The following is a 26,674-nucleotide window of genomic DNA, read 5'->3' as shown; positions in this document are numbered from 1 at the left end:
TAGAACTTCACCCATTTACACCAGCTCAGGACCTACATCTCTGATTTGGAAACACAGCCTGAAACATGGGAGCATTCTAGGGCACGTAGTAGAGCTAGAGGTTCTAAAACCAGTATGTTCATACACCGTTCTTTCACTAGAATGTCCAGGTCTCTGTAAATCTGCACGTTATTAAAGGAGTATCTCTAGATTAGGCGTATCCATAGATGGGGGTTCTGATGGTGCAGCTCACAGGAACCGTTGTGATTCTCAAACACTGGGGAAGGCCAGGCTGGCAGTCTCAGAGCACCATGCAGGGGGTAAATACAGAGACTCAGTTCCAACCTCCTACTCCCGAGATAGTAGGAACTGGAAGTGCTGTGGGAGTAGGGTGTTCCCCTCAAGCCCCCGCTTCAAGATTGAGGACAATCTGTTAGGGGGGAGGGATAGCTCAGTGGTTTTAGCATTGGCCTGCTAAACCCAGGGTTGTGAGTTCAATCCTTGAGGGGGCCACTTAGGGATCTGGGACAAAAATTGGGGATTGGTCCTGCTTTGAGCAGGGGGTTGGACTAGATGACCTCCTGAGGTCCCTTCCAACCCTGAGATTCTATGATGATTCTATAACAAGAGAGAGGTGTTTCAGGGTTTCAAAAGGAGCTTAGTTCGGCATTCTTTCAACAGAACCTGGTCACTGTGATGTGAGGCCCTGAGGCTAGGAAAAGGAGGGGCTCAGAGAGAGGTGAGAAGGATCCTCTTGGGAAGAACAAACAACCAGTAGGTTTCAGAGTGGTAGCCGTGTTAGTCTGTATCAGCAAAAACAACAAGGAGACCTTGTGGCACCGTAGAGACTTGCAAATTTATTTGGGCATAAGTTTTCATGGCCTAAAACAACCAGTAGGCAGGGCCGCCAAGAAGATTCAGGGGGCCTGGGGTCTTCAGCGGTGGGGGTTCTTCCGCTCTGGGTCTTCAGGGCACTTCACCGAAGACATGGAGCGGAAGGACCCCAGCTGCCAAATTGCCACCGAAGACCCGAAGCGGAAGAAGCGGCGGCGGATCCTTCACTCCGGATGTATTCGGCGGCACTAAAGGATGTGCCGCCAAAAACTCTTGTGGGGGCCCCTGTGGGGCCCGGGGCAAATTGCCTCACTTGCCGCCCCCTCTGGGCGGCTCTGCCAGTAGGTCACCAGTGAATTGCAGTGAGCTGTACTACACTGTTTTTATGCTGGAGTTCTATATTTCAGTATGTAATATTGGAAATGCATTTTAAAAAGAACTTATACATTAATAGGAACCTCCTTTGATAGGAACCACTCTGAATCAAAATTACTTTCCCACTGAGATTTTAACTACTTTTAGAGCTGTTCCCACTTCCTGTCTGCGGGCAGAGAATGCAAGCTTCCTTTACCCTGAACAGAAACCTCTATTTCTAGGGCCTTGCATATTTATTTTGCAATTCCATGGCCATGTAATATGTTCCAGAATTCACCACTTGCCACATAATTTTGCTCCAGAGTCTGAGTTTTCATTAAAATGATTGTTTTTAGCCCCCATGACGATAAAGATTATACTGAAAAAGTTAATCAGGTGTAAACTTAGAATTTCACCTCCTGAATCTTTAGACAACATGGGGAAAAAAATCTGTGAATTGCTCTATTCATCTTTATAAGTCATTAACTCTGACTGCGTAAGTAAGGATGACTGCGTAAGTGCCAATGTTGTTAACTATTTCTCTGCCTGCCTTTTAGAAGAAATATCCAGCTCTGATGTTTACTACACAATCCCAGGATGCCACAAGTCTAATTCTCCTTTAACCAGCTGCCAAAACCTCCAGCTTCCTCCCAACAATATCTGCCATGCAATTAGACCCAAAGGTCAGATCCTCAAAGGTATTTAGGCTCCTAACTTCCTTTGCTTTCATTTGAGTTCATATTTAATTCAATATAAACGCCTCCATTTAGACTTCTATCTCATGCTGCCACAGAATTTTCAATATATTCACCACAATGCCACAGACGCCAGGGACCTTGCCACAGAATTTAGGTCCAGAGTGTGTGAGGGCCTTGCCATTTGGATTTGAAACAGGATCTACTATATTTTTTAATGGATTGAGGATGAGGAGATGGGAAAGCTTTGTTTTTGTAATTTTCCTATACTTGGTAAGAATACAAGGTTCCCGATAAAGCATTGAGAAGATTTCCAGCTCTGTTCGTTTTTTTCCTGAATAGGATGAAGGGAACATCCTGAAGGGATTGTGGCTCACTATGGAAATGGCTTAAGTAAAACATTGCTCACTTTCAAAAGTACCGGCCCACAGGTGGAGAAGGGGTTCATTACACCCACTTTTGGTCCTAGCTTGGTTGCAATCCCAGAGCAAGCACCATCAAACTGAGGTGATGGAACAATACATTGTGTTCAGTTCTCTTCTTGCTTCATTTCAGTTTCTAAGTAGTTTCTAAGTTTCTACGCAGTTTCTAAGTAGAAACTTCATAATATTTTTTCAAAGTGATCTGATAATTTTTTTGTTTGCCCACTGCCTGCTCTCAAGATGAGTCCCCACTGTATTACCAAATTGAGCTGTAACAGTACTCAAGCTTCAACACACCCACCTTCTCATGAGCCAGTTTAAAGCTCCACTCAACTCAAATTAGGTATTTGTTGGGATCAGGGTGGGAGTCAGGTTACGAGTAACACTGGATTTACTTCTTTAGCGAACTATGTTGTGAAGCTACACCCTTAGTTCCTTTTACACCTACTGCCATTCCAGCTGAGGTTGACTGATATAGCGACAATGCTCAGGGGCGTGAAAAATCCACACTCCTGAGCTCTGTAGCTGTGCTGACCTAACCCCTGTGTAAAGGCATCTAGGTCAACAGAAGAATGCTTCTATCAACCTAGCTACCATCACTTGGGAAGGTGCTATTCCTCCAGCAGCAGCAAACCCTCTTCCATCACTGTAGACTGCATCTACACTACAGGGTCATGCTCGCATATTTATGGCACCTCAATTGTGCCACTATTTCCCGTCTTGCACAGATAGATATCCTGAGCATTTCCAGCCACCATTCTCGGCTGGCGAAACTGATGCAGGAATCATGGCCAAGATTTTTTTGTTCTTTTTAAGTGACGAGAGATTACTGGGTGCCTTAATTATTGCATGTCCAATTTAGGGCACCTTAAAGGGGCCTGATTGTCAGAAAGTGCTGCGCATTCACTCTCTGAAAATCAGGCCCTTTTAAGATGGACACCAGGAAGGAAACATTTCTGTGGTTTTGCCTTACATCTTTTTCCCTCCATTTTCTGTTAAAATGTTTTCTGCAGATAAAAAGCTGCCCTTTTGTCTTCATCAGTATTCCCGGTTTGATTTTTGCACAGCTCAGGAAGCTGCTTTCATTGGTGAAAGTTAAAATGATACCAAGAGTGAAATCTTGGCTCCATTGAAGTCAATGGGAACCTTGCTATTGACTTCAATGGAACCAGGATTTCACCCTTCATTGCACAAAATCTTACTAAAAATTTATCATTAAACTAATAAAAATTTCACAGGAAATATTGGCATTGAGAATATATTTTTCTAAACAATCTCCACTGAACTCTCGAAATTACCATGAATTTTTGCTCTGCCCTCATATTCATAAATATTGCAGCTTTCGCATTGCAAATTTCACACTGCTCTGTTTATTAATCAGTGAATTTTCACTCTGATGCGGAATGCTGTATTGACTTACCACCTAGTGAGATGGCTGAATTTTACTAGTACTAAGAGCAAACCACCTTTTAAACCAGCACAATAAGTTTATTCTTTCCCCCCAAAGAAGATAGCAGAGCATAAAAGGAAGATGCAAGTGCTCTAAGGTGGGCAGGTGCCTTCAAAAGGGATACAGGTCTCCTGCTAAGTCCCCACTGCTTTGGCGATTGTTTTTTCAATGGTTAAGTTGTTTAGGCATCATGAGAGAACTCTGTGATCTCAAGCAGCCATAAGGTGCTGACTTGACTCAGTATGAGATTCCATCCAGAAATGATGTCTATTTATATAAGGATCCAGGAACCCCAGAGGGAGGGGAAGAATCATTTGGGATTAGACAAGATGAGGCTTTTATTACACTTCAAAGGATAGTTAGAAGAGCAGGGGGAGACAGTGAACATCAACTACACAGGATATTTGAGCTAATGAGGTTTTAAAAAATATTTTTCAAGCATATTTCAAAAGATGATAAGTAACAGAAAATTGAGTGATTAAAGTACACACACATGGAGCTTGTGGGGGAAGTGAAAACTGGCACAAGGAAATGGCAGGTATGTTTTATGGGGTGGCAGTGTGGCCATCATGCATATAATCGGGTAGCCTGGCCCTTTAAGGGAGAGGGTTCTGGAGCAAACGGACCCTAGGAATTGGCAGAGGCAGCTGCTGGAAAAGTGGAAATGGTCTCAGGGCGGGGTGGTATCTTCAGGAAAACAAGGTTACCATTTCTTTGAGGGCTCAGGAGCAGGAGCCTTGTGGGGCAATTAGGGTTGCCAGCTTTCTGATGGCAGAAAACGGAACACGCTTGCGCCACCCCTTCCCGAGACCCCACCCCTGCTCACTCTATCCCCCCTTCCACTGTCACTTGCTCTCCCTCACCCTCACTCACTTGCTCATTTTCACCAGGCTGGGGCAGAGGGTTGGGGTGTGCAAGGGGGTGAGGGCTCTGGCTGGGGGTGTGGGCTCCAGGGTGGGGCCAGAAATTAGGGGTTCAGGGTGCAGGAGGGGGCTCAGGGTTGGGACAGGGGATTGGGGTGCGGAGAGGGTGAGGGCTCCAGCTGGGGGTGTGGGCTCTGGTGTGGGGCTGGGAATGAAGGGTTTGGGGTGTGGGAGGGGCCTGTGGGTGGGGCCGAGGGGTTCAGAGTGTGGGAGGAGGCTCTGGGCTGGGGCTCTCCCTCACCCTCACTCACTTGCTCATTTTCACTAGGCTGGGGCAGAGGGTTGGGTGCAGGAGGGGGTGAGGGCTCTGACTGGGGGGGTGCAGACTCTGGGCTGGGGGCCAGAAATGAGGGGTTCAGGGTGCAGGAGGGGGCTCTGGGTTGGGACAGGGGGCTGGGGTGTGGGGGGCATGAGGGCTCCAGCTGGGGGTGTGATGTCTGGTGTGGGGCCAGGGATAAGGGGTTTGAGGTTCAGGGGGACACTGGCCTGGGGCCGAGGGGTTCAGAGTGTGCTCTGGGAGGGAGTTTGGGTACAGAGGGGGGCTCAGGGCTAGGACAGGGGGCTGGAGTGTGGGAGGGGGTGTGGGGTGCAGGCTTTGGGAGGGGGCTCAGAGCTGAGGCAGGGAATTGAGGTGCAGGGGGGCATTCGGGGTGTGGGCTTCGGGCAGCACTTACCTCAGGTAGCTCCTGGAAACAGCTGGTTTGTCCCTGCGGCCCCTACGTGCAGGGGTGGCCAGGGGGCTCTGCATGCTGCCCTTGCCTGCAAGAGCCATGCCTGCAGCTTCCGTTGGCTGTGGTTCCTGGCCAATGGCAGCTGCAGAACTAGCGCTCGGGGCGGAGGCAGCACACAGAGCTTCACTAGCCACCCCTGCGCCTAGGGGCTGCAGGGACGTACTGGCGGATTCTGGGAGCTGCGTGGAACCTGCCTGAGCCCTGCTGCATCACCAACTGGACTTTTAACATCCGGAAAAACGGACACTTTGACACCCTAGGTACAGTCAATTACTAAACCAATCAAGGCACACCCTGGGGAGGGAAGAACGGCTCCAAAGGCTTCCTGTTCTCATTGTTGGGGTGGGAGGGAAGGGGAAGGGTGTCTGTTTACCAGTGGACCTGCAGACCCCCAGAAGAAAAAGGGGTGACCCTGAGTCATCTTTGCAGGTTCTGCAAGAGGGATGGAAGCCCCCAGGTCCCCACAGGAAACCCTAGGAGGAATGACTGGCTATTAATTTTTTTGTGTGTTTGAGAACTTTATTTTGAAAGACTTGTGGTCAAGGAAATAAAGGGAGAGAGTGGCTCCGGGTAGTGAGCCCATCCCAATGCAAAGTGTCTGTTGTTAGCAGAGGATGGGGAGTTGTGTTCTTCACTCCTTTCTTTGGCTCTTGTCGATGAGGCACACGCCACTCAACTGCCTTCTTAGCATCATGGCAAACAACATGTCCCACAGTGTTGCCATTGCTTCCTGATTTGCAAGTGGGAGACAGCCTCTTATCTAAATCCTGTTCCTTTTTCACTAATTTCTCTTACAGAAAATGATTTAAAACCCAAGCCTATTCACACATGACAATCATATGGTGGATGAAAAACAAAACTCATTTGCACAGTACATTCTGTTTTCGTTGAATTAATTTTCTCTTTCATTTCTACACAGCTACCCTGTGCTTTTTATTTTTAGTTGAAGCAAGGAAGCAATTTCCAGGAAAAAATAAGCAGGGCTCACTTGCCTTCACAAAAATTAATAGAGGGCATAGGTGAAAGGTCACATGCTTTCAGCTTAAATAATTTTCCGATGGCATTGCATATTCTTTGGAGCTGAGGGAGAGGTCGGGGTAGAAAGGAGCTGGGGAGGTGTAATGAGCAAAAGAGATTAAAATGAGAACTAATTTTCTTTAGGGGTATAAAGTATTTTGAAAAGCTTAAGAAAAAAATAAATATCTGGAATTGAGAGTCATGAGAATATAAGAATTGCCATACTAGGTCCATCTAGCCCAGTATTCTATTTTCCAACAGTGGCCAGTACCAGACACTTCGGGGGAGTACACAGAAGAGGGCAGTTGGAGTGATCCACCTCTGTCTTCTCTTCCCAGCTTCTGGTAGTCCAGAGGTTTAGAGTCACCCTGAGCATGGAGTTGCAATTCTGACCATCTTGGCAGATAGCCATTGATGGACCTATCCTCCATGAACTTAGCTGGTTCTTTTTTGGATCATCTCAACATCCCATGGCACTGAGTTCTACAAGATTAATTGTGCATTGTGTAAAAAAAGTACTTCCACTTGTTTGTATTAAACCTGCTTTGTATTAATTTCATCGGGTGACCCCTGTTTTTTTTTGTATTGAGGGAAAGCTAAATAACACTTTTTTGTACACCATTTAAGTTGGGTTGCCAACTGTCTAATCACACAAACCCCGACCCTTCTCCAAGGCTACACCCATACCATGCCCCTTTTCCGGGGCCCTGCCACATCTCACTCCAGCCCCCTTCCCTCTGTCACTTGCTGTCCCCCACCCTCACTCACTTTCACTGGACTTGGGCAGGGGGTTGGGGTGAGGGACCTGGGTGTGTGTTGCGGTCCAAATACAAGACAGAACAAGGCTTTAAGCAAGCAAGCAGGCTGGTCTGCCTTGTCAGCTTTCCACCCTCTCTTTTATTCTCCCCCTCCTCCTGCGCATTACATACTCCAACAGATAAAAGGAATACACTGGCTTTGTTTAATATTCTTATTTACCAATTTCTGTCTACCGCATTCCTTGCTCTCGGGCCTTGAGCCCAGTCCTGGGAGGCTTCCCACGGTTCATGTCCTCTGGGCGAGTTTCCAAGGTTCATGCCCTTGAGAGGAGCCGTGTGTGCACTGCTCCTACACAACACTTAGGGTGTGCCCTGAATATTGCCAAGTGCATGAACCCTGCATGAATCCTTCAGGTGTGGGCTCTGGGTTGGGGTGTGGGGCCGAGGGATTTGAAGTATGGGAGGGGGCTCTAGGCTGAGCCTGGGGCAAGGTGAGGGAGGGGGTTCAGGGTGCAGACTCCAGGAGGGAGTTTGCGTGCAGGAGGGGACTCAGGGCTGGGGCAGGGCATTGGGATGTGGGAGGGGGTTTGGGGTGCAGGCTCTGGCCAGGTGGCGTTTACCTCAGGCGGCTCCCAGAAGTGGCAGCATGTCTGGCAGCGGCTCCTAGATTTATGGGCAGCCAGGCAGCTCTGCGTGCTGCCCCTGCCTCCAAGCACCACCCCCATCAGCTCCCATTGGCCGCAGTTCCCCGTTCCCAGCCAATGGGAGCTGCAGAGTCAGTGCTTGGGGTGGGGATAGCGCACAGAGACCCCATAGCCGTGCCTCCTCCTAGGAGCCGTTGCTGGACATGCTGGCTGCCTCAGGGAGCAGTGTGGAGCCAGGGCAGGTAGGGAGCCTGCCTTAGGCCCACTGCGCCACCAGACTTTTAGTGGCCTAAAATCTCCCGGATTGACTTCAGTAGCCTCTGGGAGATTGAACCTGATTCCGGGAGACTCCCAGCCAAACCAGGAGGGTTGGCAACCCTAATTCAAGTACCTCAGTCAATTCAAGCACAGTAAATGCAAGGATATAACAAGGATTGAAGAGTAGAAATGGATGGAGGCTGACACAGATTTGAGGAACCTATTGTTTCATATAGCTTTGCCCAGATGACTTGATAACTTGAAGGACTGATAATTGGTTGCAGAGTATTGCTCCAATCCTGCAACTGTCTGCATCTGGGAAGATCCCGGTGTCCAGTGGGACCCTGCTCAAGTCAGTAGGGTCCTTCATGGGCACAGGGGCCTACGTAAGTAGTGCAAGATGCTGGATTGGAGTCTAATTCACTACATGGTTAATCATTTAAATACAACTCAGAAGAATATCATGCACAAATTATTACAATCAAATAGCTTTTCAGTGGCTAATGTGGGATAATAACACATAGCCCTATAGCGCTTTTCATGGCTACTCTCACAGCCCTTTGCAAAGGAGGCAAATATCATTAGCCACATTTCACAAATGGAGAAACTGTGGCACAGAAGGGTGAAATTACTTGTCTGAGGTCACCCAGTTAAAAAATTCCCATTGGTGCAGAAGGAGAGACATACATGAAGACTGACTGAGAATGAGGCAGAAAATCTCAGCCTGGTTCCTATTGGACAGCTCTTCATGTCACAACAAAAGTACCATTGGAGAGTGTTGCTCAAACCATTGTCAGTGCATCGTAACAGGGTAGTTATTGTTGCTCGGGCTGTTATGATTTATGCATATGGGAAAGAAACGCTCTCTTTTACTGACAATGCCCACAGTACAATGAATTAGTATGGACAGTGCTTAAAGTAAATAGGAAGAGAAAGGGGAGCTTTCCCTCCACCAGTCAACGAGGAAGGGGATCTATGGACTTGTTGCTTTTAGCTGAGGAACAGAGCTTTGCTTCTCTGCCTTTCCTTCCCTCCCTTCCTGGAAAAAGGAGGTATGAAGTCAATGGCAGCTGCACCACCTACACTAGAACTGACTTTGGTTCCATATTATTGTGGTTATTAATGATTTATGTTACAGTCATGCCAAGTTGCCCCAGTCAGGGATGTGGGCACCATTGTGCTAGATGTTGCACAGGCATGAAGTAAAGAGACAGTCTCTGCCTTAATGACAGGTTTCAGAGTAACAGCCGTGTTAGTCTGTATTCGCAAAAAGAAAAGGAGGACTTGTGGCACCTTAGAGACTAACCAATTTATTTGAGCATGAGCTTTCGTGAGCTACAGCTCACTTCATCAGATGCATGCCGTGGAAACTGCAGCAGACTTTATATATACACAGAGAATATGAAAAAATACCTCCTCCCACCCCATTGTCCAGCTGGTAATAGCTTATCTAAAGTGATCATCAGGTGGGCCATTTCCAGCACAAATCCAGGTTTTCTCACAAATTCACTCTCCTGCTGGTGATAGCCCATCCAAAGTGACAACTCTTTACACAATGTGCATGATAATAAAGTTGGGCCATTTCCTGCACAAATCCAGGTTCTCTCACCCCCTCACCCCCCCTCCCAAAAACCACACACACAAACTCACTATCCTGCTGGTAATAGCTCATCCAAAGTGACCATTCTCCCTACAATGTGCATAATTAAGGTGGGCCATTTCCAGCACAAATCCAGGTTTTCTCACATCCCCCCCACCCCCATACACACGCAAACTCACTCTCCTGCTGGTAATAGCTCATCCAAACTGACCACTCTCCAAGTTTAAATCCAAGTTAAACCAGAACATCTGGGGGGGGGGGGTAGGAAAAAACAAGAGGAAATAGGCTACCTTGCATAATGACTTAGCCACTCCCAGTCTCTATTTAAGTGAGTTTGTGTGTGTGGTTTTTGGGAGGGGGGGTGAGGGAACCTGGATTTGTGCAGGAAATGGCCCAACTTTATTATCATGCACATTGTGTAAAGAGATGCCACTTTGGATGGGCTATCACCAGCAGGAGAGTGAATTTGTGTGGGGGGGTGGAGGGTGAGAAAACCTGGATTTGTGCTGGAAATGGCCCACCTGATGATCACTTTAGATAAGCTATTACCAGCTGGACAATGGGGTGGGAGGAGGTATTTTTTCATATTCTCTGTGTATATATAAAGTCTGCTGCAGTTTCCACGGCATGCATCTGATGAAGTGAGCTGTAGCTCACGAAAGCTCATGCTCAAATAAATTGGTTAGTCTCTAAGGTGCCACAAGTACTCCTTTTCTCTTTGCCTTAAAGCGTTACAAAGGCAGTTAATGACAAGACAGAACAGGAGGATGAAAAAACACAGTGGATGGGGTGGGAGAGCAGGAATAGGTGGTAACAATACCATGAACATCGTAACATGTAGGCTAGCTGTGTCCACAGGGTAGCTTGCCCTGCCTAGCCATTACCACCTGGCTGTGTTCTGAAGACATCACAACCAAAGTGAGTATTAAGGAAGATAAGATAAGTGGGCTTACCAATTTTGGGGAGAGTTCATGCCATTCATAAGAGCTGGCATGAAGTGATTGTGGGAGAAGTGGACTATCAGGGAGAGTGACACAATGTAAAGCTGGTGTGCAGTAAAGGTGAATCAGACCCAATGGCTCTGACTTGGTCTCACTGAAATAGGAAAATGCAGAAAATTAAGGCAGTTACTTTTGTATTCTCCCCATGGAATTTCCTGGCCTCTCTGGGCTTGAGTCAGATCCATTACTTTTAGTTTCGTATTTAATACCCTTTAAAATGTCTGCACAAAGAAACCGAACATAGATTATTATTAAATGTTTATATTTTCAACAAATGTGCTTATTGTGGTGGTATGGGGGAGGAGAACAGGAGCAAAATCACTGTAGCAGAAATGGCTTACACAGGACATTAAATGAAGAAGCCACAGGCACAAAAAAATGAACTAAAATAGCAGCCTTGGTTTTGTAGGGCCCCAAATAGATGCAGAGGTCCATATTAGTCACTGCTTGATAGCCACCAGCAAGGGCCACTTGACCACCACCTCAAGGTATATAGAGATGGGAGGATGTGTGTGTGTGTGTGTATGTGATGGGACTCTGCCAAAGGAAATTACTTGAACAATATAATTGACCTCACTTTGCCTCTAGGAGATTGATTTTGAAGACAAATTATAGAAATGTAGGCCTCGATGTGCTGGTCTGGGATCTACAGATGAATAACAGCCTCTGTACCCATGCTATGTTTAATACAGGTCAGCAGGAAGGGGGACTACTCTTATAGGGACAGCACTAGTCTCTCCCCAAAGCTTTTAATCCTCTGCTTAAGATTCTCTGGAGGAAAAGTATGTATGAAAAAGATAGACCATACTAGGAAACTTAGTCAATGACATCTGAACTTGGGGAAATCTATCTTTTTACTGGAGTAATTAATTTCTTAATCTCAACCTTTGTTATTAAGGTGTACATGAGTGTGATAATGTTGGGAGGAGGAAAACCGCATGGTTATCATAAGAGCCAGGGACTGATGACACCGGCTTGAGTTGAGCCAACCATTGTGTGGCCAGGTATTGTGGACACTTTTTCCCCCCATCCAACTATGACAGTTGAATACTTCAATACTGCTGCTATTGCAGATCCTGAGGGGCCCCCCCTCCACCTCTGTCCCCAAAGAGGCCTGATTGTCCAATGCAGGGTGTTCAAAGCTCCCTGAAAATGAGCCCTCTTTGAGATGTTTCAAACTAGACACTCAGAAATGGAGACACCCAAAATATCTAGTTGTTTTTGGAAATTTGGACCTGCATCTATTTAGACTAGTGGTGGACAACCTGTGCCTATGGGCCACATACGGCCCATCAGCTTAATCCGCTGGCGGGCCACGAGACAGTGTTTACATTGACTGTTCGCAGGCATGGCTGCCGGGAGCTCCTAGTGGCAACGGTTTGCCATTCCTGGCCAATGGGAGCTGCGGGCAGCCGTGTCTGTGGACGATCAATGTAAACACTGTCTCATGGCCTGCCAGTGGATTACCGTGACAGGCAGTAGGTTGCCCACCACTGACTTAGACTCTCAGTTTAATGGTTCTTTAGCCATTGTTCCTTCGTCTTGTATTTGCACAATATTTTGTACCCTGTGTTAGTAAGGGGGTGTGTGTGTGTGTGTGTGTGTGTGTGTGTGAGAGAGTTGATATGTGGGTAAGGGAAAAACATACAGTAGTAAGCAAATGTTTCAAATAAAAGTGCCCCACTGAGCATAGCAAAGGGCAATTGCTTATTTACAACTTTCAGTTTATTTACAGTAAAGCTGGTTGAATTTTCTGAATGAAAAGTTTTCCTTAAAAAAATGAACATTTTCATAAAAAAAATAGTTGACATTTTCAGAATTTTTGTTTCTCAGGAGAGTCTTTGTTAGATTTGTTTCTAACAAATGTTTTCATTAATTGAAAACAGTGTTTTTCATTAAATGAGTATTTTCTTAAATAAAATTTGCAGTACTCGGTTTCAATAGCTATCTTTGTTTTTTTAAAAGAAATAGAATGATCAATTTCATGAACATTTTTGAAAAATAAACAAAAATGCATCTACAGGAACTCCTCACTTAAAGTCAGCCCGGTTAACATTGTAGGTTGCTGATCAATTAGGGAACTAGTTTAAAGTGGTGCAATGCTCCCTTCTAACATCGTTTGGCAGCCGCCTGCTTTGTCCACTGCTTGCAGGAAGAGCAGCCCATTGCAGCTAGCTGGTGGGGGCTTGGAACCAGGGTGGACCGGCAGCCCCCTATAAGCTCCCTGCTCCCCTAAGTTCCCTGTGCAGCTGCCTAGCAGACTATCAATTGCCTGCAGTTCAGCTGTCCCTCACCCCACTGCCATGTGCTGCTCCTGCCCTCTGCCTTGGAGCTGCTCCCCAAGCCTCCTGCTTGCTTGGCGGGGGGAGGGAGAAGAAGAAGAAGGGGGCTAATGTCAGGGTGTCCCCCTCCCCCCTGCTCCTGCACCCCGCTTATCCCATCTTCCATAGAGCAGGGGGGACACACAGACAGAGGGAGCTGCTGCCTTAGGCAGCAGCTGCCGTAGGTCTCAGCTTGCTGATTTAATTAACAAGGCAATGTACTGATCCCACTCTTCATACTTAAAGAGGAAATGCTCATCTCTAGCTCTCAAACACACACAGGGTGTGTGTCTCTGTGACTGTCTGCCCTCCCTCCTTTCCTGCTGCCTTGTAGAGTGTGAGAGTTAACCCTTGAGGGCTCAGCCAATTGCTGGTTCATCATTTAGCAGTAAGGCATTCCCTGGGAAATATCCCACCCTCTGACTCCTCCACCTTAACCAAGCTTCACAATCATCATCGCTGTGTACCAGTATTAAATTGTTTGTTTAAAACCTATACTTTGTGTGTGTGTGTGTGTGTATAAATATAATATAGTCTTTTGTCTGGTGAAAAAAATTTCCCTGGAACCTAACCCCCTCATTTACATCAAGTCTAATGGAGAAATTGGATCCGCTTAACATCGTTTCGCTTAAAGTCACATTTTTTAGGAACATAACTACAACGTTAAGTGAAGAGTTCCTGTATTTTGAACTCTCAAAATGAAACAACTTTGAAAGCAAAAAACTTTTCTTGAGTTTTTCCATGGTTTGACGAACTCTAGTTCAGGGTCACTTTGAGAATCATCTGCCCCATTAGAAAGTTACTGTTTATTTCCAGCAACATAGGCAGAAAACATAATATGGTTAGAGCTGATGATGCCTTCCAGGGAGTGGGAAAGAGGAAAAATGGTGACATTGATATGAGTGAATGGAAAATCTGACTAGGCAGGAGAATGCCACAAATGGATGGAGCCCCATCTCCTCAGGCTTGTGATATACTGGGCCAGGAGAAAGCAGGTCCGCTTGATAGAGAACATGAACTGCAATTTCCTAGCTGGCCTATATATTGGTTGATATGTGTGCATCAGGGGAGTCAGGACTCCGTGTGTTTCATGGGGGATGTAGTTCAGCCATTGAATCCACATGCAGTTTTGTCCACTGAGTCTTGCAATGCATGTGGGAGATACAGTCCTCCAGGGAGCCCATAGAAACAATCGAGGCCCAAACTAGAACTCTCATAGGGCAATGCACCCATGATAAGGAAATGCAGTTTCAAGTTTTTGTTGAACTAGTTCAAAATAAAATCTTCCAACCTTATTGAAATGAAGTGTTTTGAAAATTTTCCATTGAAAACATTGTTGAAACCAATGCATTTCCTCAAAACATTTCAATTTTCATGAAACAGCATTTTCTGATGGAAAATGGTTCTGTTGAAAATGGTTCAGCTAGCTATAGTTTTGAGTTTTATGGCAGCCCAAAGTATGATGTACATTGAATGACAGAATTCATGCAACCATGGACCCCTATTATCAACCCAAACTATGAATTATGCCCAAGGAACTGGAAGTGTTAATGTCTGCTGCACATCTACCTGCTTTAGCTTGATGCTGAAGGCAAACATGCAATCAACTATGCAAATATCATAGGCAAGGAGAACTGTGATCCACAACCAAACTAATTACTCTGGTTTATTTACTTGAACAAAGCCAGATTGGGTATGTTAATTGGGCATTATTTAAGGAAATTTGATCTTTTCTTTTCTTTTCTTTTCTTTTAATATTAATCACTTTTTCCCTAGGTTCTCCTTGTCATGTAGTTCTCAGTTCCCTTGTTCATTTTATATCAGTGTTGTTCAGCCTGTAGGCCTCAGGTCTCTACATTGTGGCCCTCCAAGGTGATTGCATTCAGAAGCAAATGTGTATTTGATTGCAAATTGAAAATGTGTTTCCTAAGCTGCACCCTTGGATTTTAAAATGGAAGTGTTTGAATCAGCACTGCCACCAGGGGGCACTGCCTCCCACCATTCCCCTGTAGACCCAGAAGCTGTTCTAGTGTTAGTCTCTAAGGTGCCACAAGTCCTCCTTTTCTTTGTGAGCTCTGAGTAGCTGGTGTCAGCTGCTCAGCTGCTCCCCTGGTGATTGCTTGCTGCATCACAGGAGAGTAGCTCTAGTTGCTCCATTATCTGCAAGGCTGTGGGAGCCTGAGAAAGAGTAGGACAGGAGCTCAACTGGCTCTGTCAGAGCCTAGGGGACTAGTGCACTCTAACCTGCACTAAGGTAGAGATTCAGGGAGCTTTAAACAGTGGCTGATTTTCAATTTCTCTTTTTACCTCCCCCTGCCCCCGCCCCATCCTGCCGCACACGTCCACCCAGAACAGCCCGGGGGCGGGGCAGAATAAGAGAAATTGAAAATCAACCGCTGTTTAAAGCTCCCTGAGGCTGCTCTGACTTGCACCAGCTGGCAGTGGTCCTTGAAGGACTATAGACTGGGTGGGGAAAGCTGTACCACAGCACTCTCTAGCCATTCCCCTTCTCTGCTCTTGGCATGTCCCTACATCAAGGCTAGTGGGATGGAGTTGTAGGAGCTGACTATAATGACTATGCATGCTAGGGACCAGGGCCAGCCCTAGACCAAATGGTGCCCCAGGTGAGGAGCCTCTCTGGTGCCCCCACTCCATTTGTTAAACGTTTGAATACCTTACAGCACCCCAAGCCCGACACCCCCCAAGCTTGGCACCCCAAGTGGTTGCTTGCCCCTAAATCCAGCCCTGGTAGGGTCTCCCTCACACCAGGGGAAACCTCCCTCAGGGGGCTTGTGTGGTTTCCCTTCCCTTTATGCCACCTGAGCAGAACAAGACAGAGAATCTGCACCAAAGCATTGATTGTGGCCCCTTAACCTCTGTTCAACTCTTGGACTGAAGAAGTTGGACACCACTGTGTCATAAATCAATATTTCAGAATTGCAGGATTGTCTCATGAGATAGAACCGATACCACAGGAAGGGTGAGCACGGGGGGGATGCATAAACAGATTTGTCCAATATCCTTCCTTTGCACATGCTATTCTTGCTGGGGTCACACTTGCAATGCTTGTTAAAGGGGTGCAGTATGGCACTTGTTCTCCTGTGTGGTGACACCATGTCACAGTTTACATCCTGAATTGTCTCTAAGCAACAAAGACCTGTGGACCTGGAGTGAGAAAGTAAAGGGAGGATGGGTGCAGGGATGTGAGTGAGATGGTAAATTGCAGTAATTTGCGGGGTTAGGTGAGGGTAAGGCTTCCATCTTGGTATGGTGGCATTGAAGAGCAGCTCTTGCCCACCATCTCCAGGGAGTTCTGGCCCTGAAAATGAAGTGGGTGTCTGATCCAAGCACTGAACTCCTTCATTTCTTTTTGCCTTGGCCACTTCTTTCTGTTCTTCTCAAGGTTCTTTCCTCAGTCCTTTGGCTTCCCATTTGTCCCAGGGGTGCTTATACAGCCTTTCTGCTTTTCTCTCTCTTTCTAGTCAGATTAAGCCACTCCTCCACAGGATACTTTTCCTGTGACCAACCCCAAGCTAACTCTTCCTGCTTAACTATATGCTCTGATGGGCCTGGGTGCAAACAGTCCCTCTAACTGGCAGGTTAAGCATGTTTGGGGTGGGCAGGCCGCTGCAGGGAATTAACCCCTCCCATGCTTGAACTAATGTGGCCTGTGCCCATCACAGGCGGCAATGTGCCAAGATGGTGAAGAAAGTCAGGGAGATGAGTGTGATGGTAAAAATGGGTTGAGGACTAAGAGGAGTTGGTAAAGGAGGTGGCTGGGATAGTTGAGGTGCACCCAGAACCAGAAGGCCTTTAAGAAACTGCAGAATCTCTGGCTAGTTTTATTTTCTGACATCTGATGTGGAGCTGAATTCATGAAATGGGATCCATCTTCTGATCGCCACCCACTTTTCTGTTTTGCTTTTACTTTTCTCTCCCTACCAGAGTTGATTGTGAAATGAACCGTTACATCACAGTAATTCATGTACCTCGTCTTCCTCAGGAGAAGCCACTTGCTACAATGAACTTCAGCAAAGCTGCATCTCTCTTCTCACTATCCACTTCATGTTTTCACTGCACTCTCTCACTCTTACTAACTAATTAGTTATTTGTTTCTCCTCTCAATTTATCAGACTCCTTTCTTCGTCTTTTAGCTGTGTCTGTGATTTTTCTGTCTTATGCTTTCTATTACTTTTATCAATCTCAGTCCAACACACCATTTAAACTGTCCTAACTGCTTTCTGCTTTTATCTATTTCTCTCGTGCATTCACTGCTTCACTGTCCCCTCTTAAAACCACCTTTTTCCAAAGTCTTTTTCTTTCTCCCATTTTGTCTGCATCTTTCTGCTGGCTGTAAATGTGGCTGCCAATCATTCACACAGGGTTCTAGAAAAAGCTTTTCCTTCAGCACACTTAGCCCTATTTGTGAAAAATTTCATAACCATCAAAGTTCTTTCTATTTTACAAGGTTCAAAATGGTAAATTGCTACATTTTTGGGAAATATTTTTAAATCAAAATTTTCTTTGGAAACATTATCAAAAGTATTGAAATAAAAAAGTCACTTTTTTTGCAAAAAAACCAAAAAGCTCAATTTTTTCAAGAAATTTTATTTTCAAAATAAGTCATTTTTACAAAAAAATGTCCTTTTTTGTTTAAAAAACAATCCCCCTGCCCCCAAGACAGCTTTAATAATTGCAAGGAAAATTGAAGGAGTTAGTATGAAAATATCCATGTGTGCTTTTGACAACAGATGGCTGCAGCCTGGCTTGGGATTTCCCACCTTCCTGAGAAACTTCTACATCTGGTACCAGCTCCTCCAGACAGGGGATACTGTGATCCCTATAGCCTGTTTGTAGCACTATCCCTGCCAGCCTCTGTAACTTTGTCGTTGCAACCAATGACATCAGATTACAGATATTTGTTTGATGCAATGAAAAGCACTGTGCATTATGGCACATGATTCCCGTTGGTTGCATTTCATTGAGGAGGCACTGTGGGTACCTGGTTGCCAGCCTTTACTACAAGCAAATGTATGCCCTCAGGTTCAGACTTTGCTTCAGCAGCTTGGAAAAACTTCCAAGTTGGTCCTATGCTGTCACAGGCAGATCTGAGGTACCAGACACATCCTCTGAATCAAGCTTCCATGGGGTTTGAGTTTGTAGAGAAAGCATTTCAGACTCCAAACACAGGTAAAAATAAATCACCTGATGTTTCTTTGGTTATTGAATAGATTTCCAGTGTATTCCAGTTTGCCCATATGTTGTTTTACTATATTTACTACCAGAAATAGTATATATATGCTTCTAAACTGAAGCTTACAGATACTATGTAGAGACCTAGACCCTTCTCTCGAGTGTAAATTTCTTCTGTTGTTTGTTGTTGTCTTTTGGAATGGGAAACGTAAGAATTTACATTAATAAAATGAAACCGTTAGGGTTCTTTAATAGGGTTGAGTCCATGGAGAGTCCTCTAACAACCTACATAAAAGAATAGGGAATGGTTGCCTTGATATAGGTTTTGACCTATCCTATAGAATTCTACAGTAGGAATATAGGATGGCTCCAGAAAATCAAATCACTGTTTGTATTCTTCAATTTACACATGCTTTAAGGGCTGGATTCAGTGCTCTCTGAAGTCAGTGCAAGTCTTTACAGGTGAAAGGCCCCAAATGAAAGTAGTGCCTGTGAATGCTGCCAGATTGTTAGCCCAGAGAGGGAAATTTCTCTATCTGGAGAACAGACTGTGCACAGGCAGCCACAACGTGAATGTTCCCCACGTATTCGATGCCCCACTGCTAGTGTGCCTCAATCTTGAACTCTGCAGACTACACAGAGGTAATTCAGCCTCCATGTCCATTTACTCGTTGGTTACTCTGCTGAAAATGTCACAGGTATCAGGTTTCAGAGTAGCAGCCGTGTTAGTCTGTATCCACAAAAAGAACAGGAGGACTTGTGGCACCTTAGAGACTAACAAATTTATTTGAGCTTAAGCTTTCGTGAGCTATAGCTCACTTCATCGGATGCATTCAGTGGAAAATACAGTGGGGAGATTTTATATATACAGAGAACATGAAACAATGGGTGTTACCATACACACTGTAAGGAGAGTGATCAGGTAAGGTGAGCTATTACCAGCAGGAGGGTGTGGGACCCTTTTGTAGTGATAATCAAGGTGGGCCATTTCCAGCAGTTGACAACGTGTGAGGAACAGTAGGGGGGAAAAATAAACATGGGGAAATAGTTTTACTTTGTGTAATGACACATCTACTCCCAGTCTTTATTCAAGCCTAATTTAATGGTGTCCACTTTGCAAATGAATTCCAATTCAGCAGTCTCTTGCTGGAATCTGTTTTTGAAGGTTTGTTGTTGTAATATTGCGACTTTTAGGTCTGTAATCGAGTGACCAGAGAGATTGAAGTGTTCTCCAACTAGTTTTTGAATGTTATAATTCTTGACGTCTGATTTGTGTCCATTTATTCTTTTGCGTAGAGACTGTCCGATTTAGCCAATGTACATGGCAGAGGGGCATTGCTGGCACATGATGGCATATATCACGTTGGTAGATGTGTAGGTGAACAAGCCTCTGACAGTGTGGCTGTTATGATTAGGCCCTATGATGGTGTCCCCTGAATAGATATGTGGACACAGTTGGCAACGGGCTTTGTTGCAAGGATATAAAAACTTCAAAAACAGACTCCAATGGGAGACTGCTGAATTGGAATTAATTTGCAAACTGGACACCATTAAATTAGGCTTGAATAAAGACTGGGAGTGGATGTGTCATTACACAAAGTAAAACTATTTCCCCATGTTTATTTTCCCCCCTACTGTTCCTCACACTTTCTTGTCAACTGCTGGAAAAGGCCCACCCTGATTATCACTACAAAAGTCCCCCCCCCCCGCTCCCGCTGGTAATAGCTCACCTTACTTGATCACTCTCCTTACAGTGTGTATGGTAACACCCATTGTTTCATGTTCTCTATGTATATAAAATCCTCCTACTGTATTTTCCACTGCATGCATTTGATGAAGTGGATTCTAGCCCACGAAAGCTTATGCTGAAATAAATTTGTTAGTCTCTAAGGTGCCACAAGTACTCTTTTTCTTTTTACAAGTTATCAAGGGCACCCATTAGTGCCACCTGTCTTGTTGGTGTTTGTGATAGGGACACCATTCCACCAAGAACTGGACTGACACTAATAGATCACTGATTCATTGCTAGATCAAAATTTTTCTCCCTTGGAATATGTTGATGTTTCATTTTAAAGAAAATAACCCCTCCAAACCCAAAAAACTTTGCCTGATAACTTCTGAAACTAAAAAATGTGTTTTTAGATGGAAAAATCAAAATTTTTCAAGGCGGTGGACACTTTCCATGAAATTGTTTGTGTAGTCAAAACCCCAGTTTTCTACCGACATTTTTTTTTATCCTTATCACAGAAATGATTTACCTGACTGTTTTTTGGGAAAGAGAAACAAATTTCATCTCATGTTGACTTAAAAGAATATTTTTTTGTTTCTTCTTGCTAAAACAAAATGAAAAAAAAAAAGCCAAACATTTTGGGTTGAAAGAAACATTTTGTTTGATCTGAAATGAAACAATTAGTATTTTTTACTCCCTTAAAAAAAAATCTGACTACGTTTTGAAATGCAATGTCATTTTGAAACAAAAAGCCAAAACGTTTCATGAAACATTTGGACTTTTTTTAACCCCCCCCCCGCCATTTTTTTCCAGTTGAAGCGTTCTGCTGAATTCAACCCAAATTCCTGAATAGTTTCAGTCCACCTGAAACTGCATTTTTCAGCGAATAAATGATTTGCCCCCAAAATTTCATGCAACACTATTTGTAACATAAATTTGGTTGCATTTTAAGGCTGTCTTGGTAGTTGGAACTTCTTGTCACTTCCTCCTAGGCAGCAAATGCCTAAGCTGCAGCACAAAATGCAGCAAGGCAAGGTGAAAGAGGAAATGGCTCTTGCCTGAAAAACTTTGTGCAGGTCTGATGTTCCAAACAAAACTTCTGCAGTCCGTCCTGATTGTTGTGCAGTGATTCAGCTGGGTTGCTAGGAAGTGACATTTCACCACTGAGCAAATATGTTTTTATTCATATTTGTGTTTGAATTTTGCCCCTCAAGTCCAGATCTGAGCATTACTTAGCATGGCTAGTTGTGTGATCTAGTCTAGGGGAAAACACTTTCTGTATATGGTTTGCCCATTCTGGGCATGTTAGTTCAACCTATTTTATCCATAGATATTAATTTGAGGAGAAGGAAAAGCGTAAGTATGACCTGGGAGCTGTAATGATGTATGGTCAATGATAATTCAAATATCACTTTTCATCTATATAATCTTCATCAAAGAATCCTAAAGCACTTTGACATAATTGATATTTTCAAACACCCTCTTGAACTTTGGCTAGGCAGTTAAGTAGCATTGTCCTCCTTTTACAGATGGGTAAACTGAGACATGCGTTAAGTGATTTGCTCATATTGCATTATGAGTCTGTTACCGATCTGAGAATAGAATCCAAGAATCCTTACTCTGTGTCCTACTTTAATCATTAGTCTATAATTTCCCCCAAATTTCCGCCACTTGTGCAATTATAAAAGAATTACTGTATTATCTATGAGAGACAAGGTGGGTGAGCTGATCTCTTTTATTGGACCAACTTCTGCTGGTGAGAGAGACAAGCTTTTGAGCCACACAGAGCTCTTCTTCAGGTCTCCTTCACTAACAGAAGTCGATTCAATAAAATGTGTTACCTCACCCACCTTGTCTCTCTCATATTCTGGAAGTGACATGGCTACAACTACATTACATATGCATATACACTACATGGTAAAACAGAAGTGCTGCATTGGGAATGCAGTGGATTTGGGATGAAAATGGTAAATAAGGTATTTCAGCTATAAAGAAGATTTCAAAGACTTTGTCTTCTGTGCAGGAAGTGGAAAACTCTGTACACATTTGGCCAATGGTTGATCCTATGCTTCATCTGTTTGAGCTCCTCTTGTCCCTAAGTATAGCTGCGCTGAAATTCATAGTCTCACCATTTGGTAGTACCCCTCCATTAGACTGTTTGATTGGAGTTTTTCTTTCAAGCTGTCTGACATATCTTTCCCTATGTACCCTTCCCGAATCTCACCATACTTTCCTCCCCCCCCCCCCCCAGAATGCAGCAGCAGCAACAGCAGCGCCGAATGTTCACAGCCACCCTCTTGGCATTCATTTTCGTTCTGGTGGCCCTGGGTACTACTGAGGCTGGCAAAAAAGAGAAACCAGGTAAGGTACAATGTAACCAATTGTGCAGTAGATATGGAGCTGGGAGTAGCAGAGAGGGGCCTAGGACCAGATCTTGCACTACTGAAGTCAATGATAGTTTTGATATTGACTTCGGTGGGGTCAGGATCAAGCTCCTAGTTTCTAAGGCCCAGATCCTCAAAGGTATTTAGGCATCTAACACCCACTGAAATTGATTTTGGAATTCAATGGGAATTAGATGTTTAAATATATTTGAGGATTTAGGCCAAAATGTCTTTATTGTATTTATCAGTATGTTTCACATACTTTTTTTCACTGTATTTTACATTTGGGATGCATGGACTTGTTTCTCCCCCTCAACTAATTAAAAGAAAATAATTTGTTACATGTGGGGGAGTTTCTTGAGTACCGTTTGCTTCTTCTCCATTGGATAGATGTGACATTCCATCCCACCTCAGAATCCAAACCCAGCTGGCACAAACCCGAGTTACAGATTCATCCATGACTGAAAAAAATATTTCCCAGCAGAACAAGTCCCTAGCAATAGTTAGGGAGAAGATTCCTTGAGTTATTCATTTCCTTTCAATACAAAGATGGAAAAAAGAAAAAGAGAATCTAACCTGGCTTTGGTGCCCAGCTGGAATGGATTTTTGGATTTGCCTCTTATTTTATGTTGGCCTTTTCCTTGCTTCAGAATTTCTGTCACCTAGCCTGAGGACATATGTCCATATTGTAAACCTGTGCACTGTTTGATAAAAGTGACACTGTGCTCAGGAAAGAGCCAATGTTAGGAGGGGATAATGCACATTGCTGTTAAGGTGCATTGGCAGAACTGTATAGATGGGTAGGACTAAAGTAGCAAGGAATTCTGCAGCTCAAGACTGAGGTATATTGCCAGGAATGTGCACGAAAACACAGGATTTAGAAAGCAGGGATTATTGCAGATTCAGTCTGAAATCCATTGACGATTTGTGAGTGTGAGAGAGAGTCTGGAATAACAGGGTGCTGCATATGAGGACTGAGGTACATTTCCATAATGTGGGTACCCAGAAGTAAAATGAATAGCAGGAGTCACTGTAAGGCCAGACTAAAGTACAGTGGGAGAAATAATGAGGAGTGCTTGTGGCACCTTAGAGACTAACAAATTTATTTGGGCATAAGCTTTTGTGGGTTAGAACCCACTTCATCAGGTGCATGGAGTGAAAATACAGGAGCAGGTATAAATACATGAAAGGATGTGGGTTGCTTTACCAAGTGTGAGGTCAGTCTAACGAGATAAATCAATTAACAGCAGGATACCAAGGGAGGAAAAATAACTTTTGAAGTGGTAAGAGAGTGGCCCATTACAGACAGTTGACAGGATGGTGTGAGCACATTGAGAGAGCTGTGTATGGTGCCCAGAAATGGAATAGCTGAACAGAGTGGCATTAGGATTAAGGTACATTAGGAAGTCTATGTATTACATACTATTTCCTAGTACAGAATGGCTGGGGTATTGCATACCAAGATTGAACTTAATTCACTCTCTCTTTTCCCTGAGGTAGATTCCATGGATAGAAGAATGTCAAATGCTTTCAGTTTTGTTATGAAATTCAGGATAATCATTAACTTTTTGACACACAGACGGAATTTGCTGCAGTGACATGTTTTCATTTAAATGGGAATACAGAAATTAGTTTCTGTGAAAGCTGCCAGTTTGACAGCCGTGGAGACTGAAGTTCTCTTTTTACTCAAAGGACAGGTATGGCATGGTAGCAATAGTACAGCCTTCCCCAGCACTGCCCTGGACTTAAGATCACTTGGGCTATTGGAGAGGTCGCCAGTAGAGTTGAGTGTGTGGTTCAGTCACCTTGCTTTTTTGTTGGCCTCTGAATTAGAGTGGCCACTCACGCATTCCCGGAACACCAGACATTATGGTACTTCTGGGAATAGCATGGGCCCGCCCCTGCCGATGTGACCCTGCCCATGCTGGCATGACCTCACACACACAGTGCGTGTGTGTGGTCATTCTGGCTGGGGCAGAGTGGCACACTCTTCAAAATGGTGTCCTCTGTCTGATACCGGACAAAACCACGTCTAGTTTTGTCTCAGTACTGGATGAGGGACAACTTGGACAAGCTACACATAAAGAGGACTGTCTGGTTTAAAACCACGTGAATGCCGATGAAGTGAGCTGTAGCTCACGAAAGCTTATGCTCAAATAAATTTGTTAGTCTCTAAGGTGCCACAAGTACTCCTTTTCTTTTTACCTACTCTGAATGTACTAACAACAAAGATCCCACCTATGTAACATGGAAACCCATCCATTAGGATTGGACTAAGACTTTGTTTCATGTAGAACCTGACAAACACACATCTGGTGGTAACTGCTTTTGATCAGCAGTGACCCAGTCCTTATTTTAAATAGAGACAGTCCTGAGCTGGAAAACTCAGACCTAGATTTCAGACCTGGAGGTTGCCAACTCTTATGCTTTTCATCATGAGAGTCATGATTTTTGGCATTTTTCTTTCAGCCCTACGGCCGAGAGACCCGTGAATATTTCAGAATCTGAGCTTTCATTTCAAAACAGACAGTACATTTCTAGCCATTATGGGTACAGAGAAATACTGGAAAATATGAACCATAAAGATACAAAAACTGGAAGGCAAATAAAAGAGCTCAAATGTATTATTTAAAACATCTTATGATATTTTGAGGCCTGACTCATGATTTTTGAATACTTGGGATTGGCAGTTTGGCTAATCTCTCTCAGCGGACTAAGCTCATGCAATATGAAATGAAGTCCAGTTTCTTACCAGTACTCTTGTGCACTGGACCTTTATAACAACCTATCTTTGGAGGTGTTTGGATATGTTTTGGACCATTATAAAAGTAGGAGGGTAGCCATCAGTAATGAAATTTGTATCCATGTTCAGATATACTGACACACCCTTCCCCTGCTAGCTTACGTCCCTGCCTCCAAAATTCAGTGTGTTCCGACATGAAGTACAGTATACAACAAAGATAAAAAGCCTGTACCCCATTACCTGTCCTTTCACAAAGCACTCACTCCCCTCTCAGTCCTCATCCACAAAGGAAACCTGCACAACACCTTCAAGAATTGAGCCTGGGAGGTTACATTCATAACTTTGTTAGACACTAAAAATCGTGGACTGAACACAGACACGGGATTTATGACCTTTTATAACAATCTATAATCCGCGAAGCCCCACTCTCCTCATCTTTTTTTTTAAAAATTTTTATTTATTGCCCCTCATTTCCCACCTATGTCTAGGGAGGTGTTAAGTGGCCACTTCCTTCTGAATGGTCCTTTGAAATTCATGTTTACTACTTACGTTAAACAATCTGCTTCACCTTGTATTTAGCTGTGCCACTGAGTACATTTCCCAGACCTGAAGAAGAGCTCTGTGTAAACTGGAAAGCTTGTATCGCTCACTAACAGAAGTTGGTCCAATAAAAGATATTACCTCACCCACATTGTCAGTCTACTGTCCTGGAATCAGCATGGCTATAGCACTGCATACACCAAATCCCCCTTGAAACACCATATTAATGCATAAACTCCTGGCCCATGTGGTACTTGGTATTTAATCTGAAAATGTTGATATGCCACCAGCAGAGGGCAGAACATCCTCTTTTGTGAGTGTGTATGTATGAAGATCAGTGATCCCTGATGGCTTCTAGATGACTCCCTTTTCTGGAGAGGTGAATCCTGCCCGCAATGACTCAGAGGCATCACACTCACTGGGAAATTGCCCTGGCCTCAGTGATCCACCCTGGTCTGAAGTCAGTTCGAGGTCAGCCTCTAGAAAGTCAGTCAACCTACAACCTGCAGCACGTTTTGAAGAGAACTTCAGTTTTGATCGATTTAAGGCAGTTATGTTATAAGAGTCTCTTGTTTACTGGTTTCTCTGTTGTGATTGTTTAGAGTGCCTTTTTTTGGCTGGGTACTGACCACTTTTTTTGTTTTGATTCGGTTTCCTTGGCTCCATCCAGAGAAGAAAGTGAAGAAGTCCGACTGTGGGGAGTGGCAGTGGAGTGTGTGTGTACCCACCAGTGGAGACTGTGGCCTAGGGACCCGCGAGGGCACTCGCACTGGAGCCGAGTGCAAGCAAACTATGAAGACCCAAAGGTGTAAGATCCCCTGCAACTGGAAGAAGCAGTTTGGAGGTAAGTGTTGCCCTGTCTTGAGTGATTCAGTTTATCTCCAACTTGAGTATTGGAAAGTGACCCTTTGTGTGTGCTCAGCCTGGGCCAAGGGCTGGTGTGCATGGTCTGCCTTTCTCTGCAGTGCTTCATGTTCAGTACAACGAGAGCTGGTTGGAAATTTTTCACTAACTTTTTTTTTTTAAATGAAAAATGGCTTTTAAAATGGAAATGTGTGTGATTTATTTAAATTCTATTTTATTTTTGTTGAGTTTTGA

The 26,674-nt window shown here is 44.4% G+C and overlaps 1 protein-coding gene across 3 annotated transcripts in view; it reads left to right on the top strand.

The window, feature by feature from the left end:
- Positions 1 to 26,674, top strand: part of PTN (pleiotrophin) — a 111,640-nt gene that overhangs the window by 63,619 nt on the left and 21,347 nt on the right. Inside the window, exons 1-3 of one of the 3 annotated variants that reach the window (XM_084617563.1) lie at positions 1,744 to 1,865; positions 22,161 to 22,270; positions 26,247 to 26,420. In XM_084617563.1, coding sequence (XP_084473689.1) covers positions 22,162 to 22,270; positions 26,247 to 26,420 — 283 coding nt within the window. In that variant the 5' untranslated portion in view covers positions 1,744 to 1,865; position 22,161. Of the gene's footprint in view, positions 1 to 1,724; positions 1,866 to 6,666; positions 6,735 to 22,160; positions 22,271 to 26,246; positions 26,421 to 26,674 lie in introns of those variants that run through there. The other 2 variants (XM_084617562.1, XM_084617561.1) reach the window with 2 other exon arrangements.

Source organism: Lepidochelys olivacea (assembly GCF_965140295.1).
Source record: "Lepidochelys olivacea isolate rLepOli2 genome assembly, chromosome: 1".
Classification (NCBI taxonomy): Eukaryota; Metazoa; Chordata; order Testudines; family Cheloniidae; genus Lepidochelys; species Lepidochelys olivacea.
The sequence above is the reverse complement of the archived record's forward strand: the minus strand, read 5'-3'. Positions and strand labels throughout refer to the sequence as shown.